Genomic DNA, 12,860 nt, shown 5'->3' with positions numbered 1-12,860 from the left:
AGGGGAGGTGCCATTTGTGGTGCCCTTGGTGGCATGAGGCATGGAGATTATGAGCAGGGGGTGAAGTTCATTGCTTGTGCTGAGACAGAGGCCTGTGGTTAGGCATTGTCAGTCCAGCCCTCTTCAACAGCTTGGGGCTTGCACCAAAGATGTACAGCAACAGAACTAAACCTGAGCAGGCCGCACAACTGAGCTAGACCTGGGAGTGAGCAGGAGCAGCTGCCCCCTTAGACTTCCACATGTCACCTGGAAGGAAGCCCAGGGGCTGAGGTCTCTGGGGGACAGTGTCCCTGAGATCTCCAGCTCAAGCAGGGGTAGGAAGTGTACAGCAGCTGGAGATCTCTCTGACCCAAGAGTGGCAGATACAATGGGGAGAAGAGTGCAGTGATGACATGCCTGTGAGTCAAGAGGTTTGGCTGTTGTCCCTGTAGGTTGATTTCTTGATTCTTCCCCTTCTGAAACATAGGGACAGTCATCATGACCCAGCCACAGGGCTTGGAGATCTCTGGATGGAAGCATCGTATGTTAATATACTACCATGCGGGCCATGGCTCCCAGGTACTGTGGCTTTTGGCGCCCTATGGGTGTTGGATGGACGGCTGGGACATAGTGATGCTTACCAGAGTCTTCAAGGTGTCAGTACAGTCTATGTGCCCACCCATTACCTTGCCCAGTGAGTCCTTTTGAGCCGGTGGCATGAGCTTTAGCCCAGCAGTCTTGGTGCCTAGGATGAATGGTCAGAGGATGGAGAAGGCCTCTTGCTAAGCATGTGCCTTTAAGTTGGGGATTGGCCAGTGAACCTCCATGACCTGTATCAGATGCTATGTTGTCCCTGGCAGGAGCCAGACACCTACCGCTTGGCCCTGACGAGGATGGCGGACGACATCCTGTCCCTGCGTAGGCATGTTGTCAACCTGGAGACCGAGAACAGCAACCTGCGCCGCAACCTCAACATGCACAAGGACCTAGGCCGTACCCTGCTGGATGACGTCGACATCGATGTCATGACCAAGGCAGAGATTGTGGACCGGATTGGTAAGGCCCCACAGCTGCCCCCTCCACCTCTGGGTGTTGCAGAGGAGGGAGGGGGATGCCAGGAGGAAGGAGTGGGCAGTGCGTGTCTGCCTACAGAAAGCAAAGGGTGGGGAGCCTTGGATAGAGCAAGACAGTGGGGAAAAGCCCCACCCCACCCTGCAGAGCCCACCAAGTATGATCAGCCCATGTGTCCTCCTGTTCCAGCCCTGCCCCTCTCCGCACAGCCCTGCCAATGCCCATCATGCCCAGCCTGCCCTATGCCCTGCTATGTCTCTGCCATCCCTTGGCAGGCAGCTTCACCTCCCACCTCTCTGTGGACTGTTTGCTGCCTCAGATATGAATATGCATTGCTTGGCACTGACTGAATTATGTGGTCTCTTGCAGTGGCTCTCAGGCAGAAGCTAGCTGCTGAGACAATGGAAATAAGGAAGTTGAAGGACCGAGTCCAGCAGCTGCAGAATGAACTGATCCGGGTAAGGGCACTGAGGGCTTGGCTCTGTCCTCTAGGGAAAGAGCTGTGAGTATACCCAGAGCTTTGCAAACCAGCCTCAAGGGTGAGCAGAAGTGATGTTCAGAGTGTGGCAGAAAGCCACCTTGTTTCTCCCCAAAATCTCTGCCCTGTGACACTGTGACTAAAATCTCTGAGCTGCAACCATTTGATTAGGATGGGTCCAGCACACAGGGGACCGCACCCTCGGCCTGTCTATTTAGGTAACCTGAGCTGGCTGCATTCCTGAGGGGGGGGAAACCTGCTCCCTCTGCCTACGTGACTGGCATCAGCCACCTGGGTGGGGGGTTTTTACCTGGGGAGCTGGAATCTGCCTGGTAACAGGTGATGTATTTCAAATTGGTTGGCTGACAGCCAACTGGGGCTGACCTCCACTGGCCCAGGTGAATGAGGTCACAGGGGCTATATAGGTTGTTGGGGGAGGAGGCTCTCTCTCTTCGGCCATGAGGTGAAGCAGCAGCAAAGCAGGGGAGACAGAGAAGCCTTGCCATCGGGACCTAGCTCGCTCTCTCACCCCAAGACTCCAGAGGGGAAACGGGAGAACTCTGGAAGATGCTTGTGAGTAAGCTACTCAATCGGATTAGATATTTAGCTGGCAGTAACACAGATGCGTAATCAAAAGGCTACCTCAGTCACACTGTTTGCTCTCTAGGATTTCTAAGATATTGCTCAACCCTGTACCCTAGTTTACCCTACCCCCTGTAATCAATAAAGTTCTCCTTTTTGACTGGTGTGGGAGACTTATTGAGGGGTGAGTCTAAATTATGCCTAAGAGAACCCTTAGGTCTGCGAACTAGGGGAGACTTTACTTTTTGCCCCCTTGACTTCAGGAAGTGCCCCAAGTGCCTGTACCAGGTCAAGTACCCGTCGGACTATTAGGCCTGTGTTTCCCCGAGGACACAGGGCCGAGACAGTCCCTTCTTGGGGTGGTGGCGGCGATGTTACCCCCAGACTAGCGAGTGTGCTCCGGGAGAGGGATCAGCCAAGCATAAGGCGCCCCTAGGGAGGCATTGGGAGTCTGGAAGGTGGTCGGGCGCAGGAAGGTGGGTGGCTCAACGCAGGAGTGCCCCCTACTGGCCTGCCACACAGAGCAATGGGGCACCAGCAGGAATCAGAGATGTGGTTAGGGACTTGCCAGGAACCTCCAACTGTCAAGGACCTCCAGCTAGCAGCAAGAGAAGATGGGATTTGGCCCAAGGGCTGTAGGTGGCAGCCCTATGCATGAGACTTAGTGTGGACTCAGGAGAACTGGGGAGATGCTGGATTACCTGATGCAGGGGGGTGAGGCCAAGCCCCAGGGGGAGTATGAGGCGGCACATGGTGAAATGATGGAAGCAGCAGGAACAGATGTCAACTTTAGCAGCAACGCTTGAACTGGCTGGAGTGGGAAAGAGATGAGGTGTGGGAAGGTCATAGGGGCAGGAAATCACTTGGCAGGGGTGCAGGGAGGGCAGGAGTCAGCGCACAGAGAAAGGAAGAAGTGGCTTTGCAGAGCTGGGCATTAGGAGCAATGTGGTCCTGATTAGATGTGGGGATGCGAGTGGGCAGCTTGGAGCCAAAGGCCACTTCAGGGGCAGACAACATGGTGCTCAGGCACCTCAGCCCAGGAGCTGCTCCGAGAAAGGGCAGCTTGGCACCAAGAAGTCAATATGGAAGCAGAGATGCCCCAGGCCATTACACAGTCATACTGTGCTCCAGATCAGGGCTGGGGCCAAAGTCCCCTCTCTCTCCAAAATGATCAGGGGAGGCTGAGGCAGTTGTGCCCAGTGATAAGCAATATTGCAGAGCTTTGGGCTTTCAGTTCAGGTAAATCCCCTCTATGACTCAACAATCCCCTCAGAGACTGCTTAGCAACACGGGGAGACCTACGGGGTCTGTCTGGGTCCCTCTACCTCTGTAGGGACTCCCTGTATCTTCAGATACAATCATCTTCAGGATCTGATAGTTTGCCTTCTTGTCTCTCTCCAACCAGAAAAATGACATGGAAAAGGACCTGCTGACACTGCAGCGAGCCCACCAGCAGCAGCAGGCGGTGCTGAGGAAGTACAATGAGAAAGTTGGCAAGATAAAAGTCCTGGAACAAACCGTGCAGCAACAGGAGAAGGTGGGCAGCTCTACAAGGCGAGGTGTGGGACAGCCGGGTGGCTGGGCAGCCCTGCTTCTTCTTGGGCTTATCTTCCCCCTGGTATGGTGTGCTCTGTATTGAAAATGAACACCCCATCCACTGGGGAAGATTTTGTAGTGAGCCACAGGTAGACAAAACTCCTAGGTGGCACCTCTGCAGGTGCCCTTTCTGCGAGCCTCAGTCCAGTTGGTGTGTTTAGGTGGCCTGATGCAGTGCGCAGATCTCCCTGGCTCTAAATGCACCCACCTTGCATATCACACACTGGCAGAGGGGCACAGATGCCATCGAGGGGCCTGTGGTGGATACATTGCTCCAATCTCATGCTCTGTCAGAAGCCAACATCACACAGGTGGCACTTGGCTTCTCAGCTCCTGCGCTGGAATCTAGCAGCGGGAGAGGAGCCCCAGCAGCAGGGTGGCTGTTCTGCACAGTGATGTGGTTCACTCCCTCCTGCACCTGGGAATGGGATCCTGGGATCTCACGGACTGTGCACACACCCAGCGCAAGCCTGTAGGCAGCAGGTGCTCTCAGTCCAGTGCCCAGGTCCTTTAATGCTAGCTTTACTGACTAGCTGCTCAGCTTCTACAAGCTTATGCTCCAGCCAGTCTGGGGGACCCTGGCATCTAAATGACAGGGGTCTCCTGAATACCAGGCATCACATTTGGTTTAGAACTGCATTCCCTGACAAAACACACAGCCACCTTGCCCAGTACCCACTAGTATCCTGGTGTCTCTTCAAGGTCTCCTTGTGTGTGGATATGAGACACTCCCACCAGCTCTGTAGTAGTGGAGCAAACTGAGCAGAAGGGGAAGCCAACAACAGGACCATAGATTCAGACCTTGTTTGGAAGAGGGTTGAAGGTGTGATGGCTCTGGGTGTTGGCTACAGCCAAGGCTGGGGACTTTGACTAATGTGTGCCAATGCTCCTGCTGGGACCAAAGCTGGAGGTTTTTGGCTAGGGGATCTTGCCCCTCTGCTCAGAGTCAGACCAATTGCTATATTTGGAGACAGGAAGGAATTTTACCCCACAGTCAGACTGGTACCGACTATGGGGGTTTTGCCGCCTTCTGTAGTGTGGTCCTTGGCCTGGGATTTCTTGAGCATATATTGAGAACATTTCATAGAAGCAGGATGTTTGCTGCTGTGGTTCCTCTACTTCACCTATGGCAGGTTAGGATGTTATATCTGTGTTGTGTCAGGGTTGAGAGTAGTTTTATGTAGAATTTAGAATATGGATTGTATGGGATAGAGATGATCCTGCCTTAGGCAGCAGGGTGGACTAGATGACCTCTGGAGGTCCCTCCCAGCCCAACTTCTCTATGATTTTTCCCTGTAATTCTGTGACTTTGTCTAGCAGTTACTAAACACAAAGACCCTTCAGGGATGATGCTCAAGGGCAACCAGCACAGTTCATTAGGAGCAGGTCCTGCCAGACCAACCTGATTGCCTTCTACGATCAGGTTACAAAAGCATTGGATGCAGGTGTCGCTGTGGACTTCAGCAAGGCTTTTGACACCATCTCCCACTCCATCCTCATTAAAAACTACGTGACTGTGGCATTGATGCCTACACAGTCAGATGGATTGCAGATTGGCTGAAGGGCTGTACTCAGAGGGTGGTGGTGGATGGGTCATATTCAACCTGGAGAGAAGTGGGCAGCCGAGTCCCCCAGGGCTCGGTCCTTGGGCCCGTGCTGTTCAATTTCTTTATCAGCAATTTGGACGATGGGGTGAAAAGCAACCTGTTTAAATTTGCTGATGATACCAAAATTTGGGGTGAGGTGAGCATGCTAGTAGGGAGGGAAAGACTGCAGCAAGACCTAGATAGGTTACAGGGGTGGGCTAGCAACAACAGGATGCGTTTCAATACTGACAAGTGCAGAGTGCTGTACTTGGGCAGTAGTAACCAGCAGCACACTTATAAGATGGGAAACTCCCTTCTTGACAGCACGGAGGCAGAAAGGGATCTTGGAGTCATTATTGACTCCAAAATGAACATGGGCTGACAGTGCGAGGTCACGGTTGGCAGGGCTAACCAGACCTTGTCATGCATCCACAGATGCATCTCGAGCAGGTCCAGGGAGGTGATCCTCCCCCTCTATGCGGCACTGGTCAGGCCACAGCTGGAGTACTGCATCCAGTTCTGTGTGCTGCACTTCAGGAGGGATGTGGACAACATGGAGAGGGTCCAGAGGCCACCCGCATGATCCGGGGACAACAGGGCAGACCCTACAATGAGAGATTGCGGGACCTGAACCTGTTCAGCCTTCACAAGAAAAGTCTGTGGGGGGACCTGGTGACCATCTATAAACTCACGAGAGAGGACCAGAAGGGTTTGGGAGAGACCTTGTTTCTCCTAGTGCCCCCTGGCATAACAAGGAATAACGGCCACAAGTTGTTGGAGAGTAGGTTTCGATTAGACATCTGCAAGAACTACTTCATGGTCAGGGCAGCTAGGATCTGGAACCAGCTTCCAAGGGAAGTGGTGCTGGCTCCTACCCTGGGGGTCTTTAAGAAGAGGCTTGATGCCTACCTGGCTGCAGTCATCTGAGCCCAGTTTTTCTCCTGCGCAGGCAGAGGGTCGGACTTGAAGATCTACAAGGTCCCTCTGACCCGACTTCTATGATTCTATGATTTTCTCTTACCCTCCCCACTTACAAGAATCAGGTATACAAAGCTATACCATTCTTGTTTGATAGGGATATGAGATCTGGACACTTCATAAGAATGGAACTGCTTTCCTAAGAGGCAAACAAACAGCTCAGAAGTAAAGCACTGAAATGGTTGTATGAGCCAGTAAAGGAGCTTGCCAGGGAAAGAGCAAGCTCTGAGATGAAGTTTTGAGCGTAGTAGATGCAGTGAAATCCCAAGAATTTCAGCAGGCAGTCCTTGTGCTTAGGCTGATGAAGGTCAGACCAGATAAGCATCTCTGGGAAGGCCGTTTCTCTGCTGTTTGACCTCAGGACTGATAAGCTGGAGAGAGAGCGCTGAGCAAGACCTTAGAGATCTTACTGTAAATGAACAACAATGAGCAGCGTGCCTGTAGCAAGAAGAGGAGGAGGCAAACTGTTGGAGTGGCCCAGGGGCTCTGAGGGCAGCATGTGTTACTAAGGCCCCATGCAGACCTTGGCTGCATCTGAGCTGAAACTCAGCCTGGTCAGGGTGTGTGTGGGCCAGTGTGCTGGACTAGACTTGTAGAGCACTGGGATCAGTTAGCCATCCAATGCTAACAGCACACCTCCTGCCCTGAGGCCCAAACTTTTGGCTTACCCTGGGTGGCTTGGGTCAAAGAGACTTTAATGCATACTTGCCGTCCCCCCACCCAACTAATGCTCCAACCACAGGTGATTGAGAAGATGGAGCGGCTGCTGGAGGAGAAGTTGGCTGAGGCAGCCAAGAATGCCGAGAAGCCATCAGGTAAGACCACCCCTCTCTCGCAGGGCCCAAGAGGGAGTTGGCTGTGCTGGAAGAGCCAGCTGGGCTGTGCTGCAGGAACCAGGCCTGTGGGGAAAGACTGGCCACTGAGAAGATAAGAACAAGTTGCAGCTTGAAACAGGCAGCACAGAGACCCTGTGCAGCAGCCAGTCAGAAAGGGCCACATGCTACCAGCAGCCTTCCTCTGCTTAGCACCTGACCTGGAAGTGGGAGTCAGGTGCTCCTCACCGTGACAGTGTACCTAGAGAAAGAGAAAGGGAATCCAAATCCCCCATGAAGGACCAAATCCTACAGCCAGCAGCTCCCTGGAAGATCCACTGCCCTGTCCTCCATGGACAGCCTCTGATTCTGATGGAGTTGGGTAGGAAGGACAAGAGAATGTCATTCCAAGTCTAGCAAAAGCCTAGGTGGCCCACCTGCCTAGTGTGGTTCATGTAGCCAACAGCACGCCAGAGGGTGCTATGAACAGCACCGCACTCAGTTACCATGGGCTCCCTAGCACACATGACCAGGTGCCCACTTACAGCTGAATCAGCTATGGAGTGGCCTGTGCCAGGAGTTCAGAGTAAGGCTCAATGTCACCCCTCTGGAGCCATAGCAAAATGCCTAATGGTACAGAGTAGAGCACACCCCTCCTTGCCTTCTGAGCTGCCTCTCCTCTTCTTCCCCTTCCAGGCAGGACCTTCTCCAAGGGACTCTACACAACACTGCTCTCCGAGAACTTGAGGTTGCAGGAGGAGCTGGGGAGATCCCACTACTGCTCCTCCCCCATCATCCTGCAGCAGCAGTCTTTGCCGGTGAGATGTGTGCATGCAGGGCTGTGCCTGTAGACACCCCCAGGCTGGATTTGGGGCCTGGTGCCCTGGGAGCAAGCAGTGGCAGCTCATTGCACATACCTGGCAGACTGGTTGTTTCTAAGAGCTGTAAGTGCCCCTGGGGCTTGGCTGACATGTTTGTACAGCACCTAGCATGTTAACGTAGTCTGATTCAACAGCAGCCTCCATACACTGCTGCAGTACAGCATGGTATTGTGTTGTTATGCATTAGCAAAGCTGTTTTTGCTTCAGCCACCAAAAACTAGGTGCCTGTTTGCTGTCTCAGTCTGGGGGTCTTGTTGAGGGAACTCCATGGCTGTGGTGCGCAGGAAGGGTCAGTGTGGATGTTCATGTGGACAAGCATTTGTGACTCAGCTGTTTGAGAGCCCAAGGAACTGAATACGATGACATAGGGTTTCATAGTTTCATAGTTTCATAGTAGCTAGAGTCGGAAGGGACCTAGGTAGATCATCTAGTCCGACCCCCTGCCTTAGCAGGAAAGAGCACCGGGGTCAGATGACCCCGGCAAGGTGCTCATCTAACTTCCTTTTAAAAATCCCCAGTCGGAGCCTGCACCACTTCCCCTGGAAGCTGGTTCCAGGCCCTAGCCACCCTGACTGTGAAGTAGCGCCTCCTAATATCTAATCTAAACTTACCCTCCGCCAGTTTGTGACCGTTATTCCTGGTCACTCCTGGCAGCGCACGGGGGAACAGGGACTCCCCCAATACCTGCTGATCCCCCCTGACCAGTTTGTAGCAGGCCACAAGGTCCCCCCTTAGCCTTCTCTTGTGGAGGCTAAACAGGTTCAGGTCCCGCAGCCTATCCTCATAAGGCCTGCCCTGCTGACCCCTGATCATACGAGTGGCCCTCCTCTGAACTCTTTCCATATTGTCCACGTCCCTCTTGAAGTGTGGCGCCCAGAACTGGACGCAGTACTCCAGCTGCGGCCTGACCAGTGCCGCATAGAGGGGGAGGATCACCTCCCTGGACCTGCTCGAGATGCATCTGTGGATGCATGATAGGGTACGATTGGCCTTCTTGACTGCCTCCCCACACTGCCGGCCCATGTTCATCGTGGAGTCAATGACGACTCCAAGATCCTTTTCCGTCTCCGTGCTGGCAAGAGGAGAGTTCCCCAACCTGTAAGTGTGGTGCCGGTTCTTCCTCCCCATGTGCAACACCTTGCACTTATCAGTGTTAAACCCCATCCTATTCTCATCCGCCCACCGTTGCAACCTGTCAAGGTCAGCTTGTAGCCTATTGCACCCTTCTAGTGCACCCACATCCCCCCACATCTTAGTGTCATCAGCAAACTTGAACAGGGTGCTTTCTACCCCCTCATCCAAGTCACTGATGAAGATGTTGAACAGTGCAGGCCCGAGGACCGAGCCCTGCGGAACCCCACTGCCCACATCCTTCCAGGTCGAGAAGAACCCATCCACTACCACCCTCTGGGTGCGGCCCTCCAACCAGTTGGCGACCCATTTGACCGTGTGGGCATCGACACCACAGTCTCTCAGCTTTTTGATGAGGACAGGGTGAGAGACAGTGTCGAAAGCCTTCCGGAAGTCCAAAAAGACTACATCCACAGCAACCCCTGCGTCTAATGATTTGGTGACCTGATCGTAAAAGGCCACCAGGTTGGTCTGACAAGACCTGCCACTGATAAACCCATGTTGGTTGCCCCTGAGCATGCATTCCCCCGCAAGGCCCTCCTGGATGTGTGCCAGGATAATTTTTTCAAAGAGCTTACCCGGGATTGAGGTCAGACTAACTGGCCTGTAATTTCCCGGGTCCTCTTTTTTTCCCTTTTTGAAGATAGGGACCACATTGGCCCTCTTCCAGTCCTCCGGCACCTCGCCAGAGCACCACGAGTGCTCATAGAGCCGTGCCAGGGGTCCCGCAATGACCTCAGCCAGTTCCTGTAGAACCCTAGGGTGAAGATCGTCCGGACCAGCGGACTTGAACACGTCCAGCTTCTCCAGAAGTACCCTAACTAACTCCTCGCTAACCCTTGGCCCAGGCGTGTCTCTCTCGGGGCCCGAGGGGGGCCCAGCAGGGAGGTGGCTGAACTGGTCCCTACTTAGGAAGACAGAGGCAAAGAAATCGTTAAATATGTTAGCTTTGTCATCTGGCGTGATGACTAAGTTGCCCATCGTGTCCTGCAGGGGCCCCACATTACCCGGGACCCTCTTTTTACCCCCTATGTATTTGAAGAAGGACTTCTTATTGTCCTTAATCCGGGAAGCTAGTCCTATCTCCAACTCTGCCTTGGCCCTCCTGACTGCCCCCCTACATCCTCGGGCGACTATAACATAGTCCTTCTTGGCGATGACCCCATCTCTCCATTGGGTATATGCCTCCCTTTTAGCAAGGAGACATTCCCGGATGCTCTTAGTGAGCCATGGGGGTTTATGTGCCCTCCTGCTCCCTTTGACCCTTGTTGGGATTACCTCCCTTTGGGCATGGAGGATCGTCTCCTTAAGGAGCAACCACTCACCTTCGACATCTGATTCCCTTCCCCTCTGGGTCCTCAGCGCTTCCCCAACTATCCTCCTTAGCTTGTTGAAGTCAGCCCTCCTAAAGTCTAGGGCTGTTGCCTTGCTGCAGCCCTTTGCCACCTTACGCTGGATGGTGAATTCCAGCAAGCGATGATCACTGTCTCCCAGGTAGCTCCTTCCAGTCCCATGCTACCTTTTCAGCTGTTCTTACCAAGCTGCATTTCTGTTTAGCAGGACATATACGACCACACGGAGAGGTTATCCCTGCTGGCCAAGCTGGAGAAGGCTCAGACTCATATTCATGTCCTGGAAAGCCAAGTAAGCCCTTTCCCAGACACTCCTTCCCAATTTCATGTCTTCTCACCCAGGGCATGCTCCTTGGCCATGAGTGAGCATGACATTGCTGGATGGTGACCTGCTCCTTGGCCATCCCTCAAGTTCTGGTGCTTCCCTTGTGGACATGACATACCATGATCACTGCTCGAGTCTGTGAGTGGAGCATCAGTTTGCCTCAGTCCAGAAGGGCGGCTAGACACAGACCACAGCCCTTTCCAGAGACAGGAGGAGAGCATGGTTTGTTATGTTTGGTCATTGGCACAGTTGGTTCTTCCAGCTGGCCCTCTGGGTAATAAGTCACTGTTCAGTTGGGAAAGGGAGGGAGTCCCACAGTCAAGGTTAAAGGTTCATGTGAGCCTTGGTGGCCCAACAGACTTGCATGGTTAATGCACACCAGATTTTCAGCCAAGACGGGAGCAGTGTGGCCAGCATTGCACCTGCAGCTGCCTTTGACTTTGAGTCCATCAGCCCATATGACAAGATACCCGGTTACTGCTGGGTCCACTTAAAAAAGCCTTCAGCACCAGTTTGAAGCATGGCTCAAAATCAGTCCTTTGAAGTTGTAGTGAGGCATCCTAACACTGCAGCCACATCATACCCACCCCACAGTCATGGGCCAGCTGCAACGAAGACCAGCCTCACTCTTGGACCACATTGCTGAGGCTTACTGCGTGGCACTGGTCATGAAAACATGGTTGGGTTTTGATATAGCCCAAGCCTGTACCTAGCCCCTTGGGCTACATCAGGGCCTGGGTGCAGATGTACCCACCAGGCAGGGACATTTGTACATGGTCACAGGCTTTTCCCCCCATCAGGCAGCACCAAATCATTTGGGATTAGAGGAAGAAGGTTGTAGTCAGAAGGAGGGCAGGTCCCTAAATGAGCAGGCATCTGCTTAGCACTGAATTGATTGGATCCAAGGACCTCAGAGCAGTGTACCATATCCCCCAAACAGATGCTGCCTCCCTCACACCAGCAGGGTTGACAGTGTGTGGATAGAAACAAGACAGGTGTAGAACATATGAGCTCAGACGAGCTATCTGGGAGGGAGCTGGCATGAGGGGCCCTGCTTTGTTTCCCAATGACCCATGCATTAGTGAGCTGGAAAAACAGCTACAGCTAAGGCCACTCAAGAACCAACTCAAGCAGCCCTAGCTTGATAGAGAAGGAATGGGCTATGCTGATGCCATGCCCTGAATGTCTGTTCTCTCTGTCCCAGCTGGAGGAGTCTGCAAGGACGTGGGGACGAGAGAAGCAAGAACTCAACAACCGGCTGATGGAGCTAGAGCATGGCTTCAGGCACTTGCCCTCCCCCATCCCGCATGACTTCCAAGTGGTAAGTGACATGCCCGCAAAGTACCAGGGACTCACGCACCTTTGACACTAGCCCTGACTCACCTGGCTAGCATAGGAGCCCTGGTTCTGATCTTGGAAAACAACCATCCAGCTGCTTTTAGCCAAAAATTGATGCCTGGGACAGGCAACCTTCAAGGTAGTAATCGGGGCCATCTTGAGGGCACAAGAAATACCTCAGGGAATGTCTCCACCACTGACTTCAGGGTGAAAGGCTTCTTGGTCTTCATTAGCTTGTAAGCTTGCTCCCTCCACCCTCTCTCAGGAGGGGAAGATGGGGAGGACTAACCAAAGGAGGAGGAAAAGGGACACAAGCACGGCTACTGGGTTGACTCCAGCCATGCGACACCACAGAAGTTACCTCTTAGCACAAATTCTTGGTGCTTAAATAGATGGTCAGACTTAATCTCTGATTCTCCTCCATGCTCATTCCCTGGGTACTTGCTTTTCCCCTGGAGACTCATGCATTTATTGGAGGGCAGCAACTGTCTCCCTTAGCCCCTTACCTTGAGGCTCCATCTCTCTTCAGTCAGGGGACCCCTTTCTCTGAGCTGCCTGATTCCTCCCCCGTACTGCAGAAGAGTTAAAATGAATGGAGCTGTTGGGTGGGTTGTAGGTTCATTCTCCTCTACTGTGGGCTGCTCTTGACTATGGCCCTGGGGTTCATAACTCCTCCAGGGTGTCATTGAGCAGCTTGTGGAGATCACCTCATCATCTCCTCCTCCCTGTGAGGACACAGCTGTTAGAGCAT

General features: G+C 53.2%; 1 protein-coding gene across 1 annotated transcript in view; it reads left to right on the top strand.

Annotated features, from left to right (window-relative positions):
* Positions 1–12,860, top strand: part of CCDC33 (coiled-coil domain containing 33) — a 213,635-nt gene that overhangs the window by 200,431 nt on the left and 344 nt on the right. The window contains exons 19-25 of the mRNA XM_090029238.1: positions 840–1,035; positions 1,420–1,508; positions 3,516–3,647; positions 7,013–7,085; positions 7,779–7,900; positions 10,655–10,738; positions 11,976–12,092. Of these exons, the coding sequence (XP_089885364.1) occupies positions 840–1,035; positions 1,420–1,508; positions 3,516–3,647; positions 7,013–7,085; positions 7,779–7,900; positions 10,655–10,738; positions 11,976–12,092 (813 nt within the window). The remainder of the gene's footprint in view (positions 1–839; positions 1,036–1,419; positions 1,509–3,515; positions 3,648–7,012; positions 7,086–7,778; positions 7,901–10,654; positions 10,739–11,975; positions 12,093–12,860) is intronic.

Source organism: Crocodylus siamensis, chromosome 15 (genome assembly GCF_052110815.1).
Source record: "Crocodylus siamensis isolate JL-2025a chromosome 15, ASM5211081v1, whole genome shotgun sequence".
NCBI classification, from domain to species: domain Eukaryota; kingdom Metazoa; phylum Chordata; order Crocodylia; family Crocodylidae; genus Crocodylus; species Crocodylus siamensis.
The sequence above is the reverse complement of the archived record's forward strand: the minus strand, read 5'-3'. Positions and strand labels throughout refer to the sequence as shown.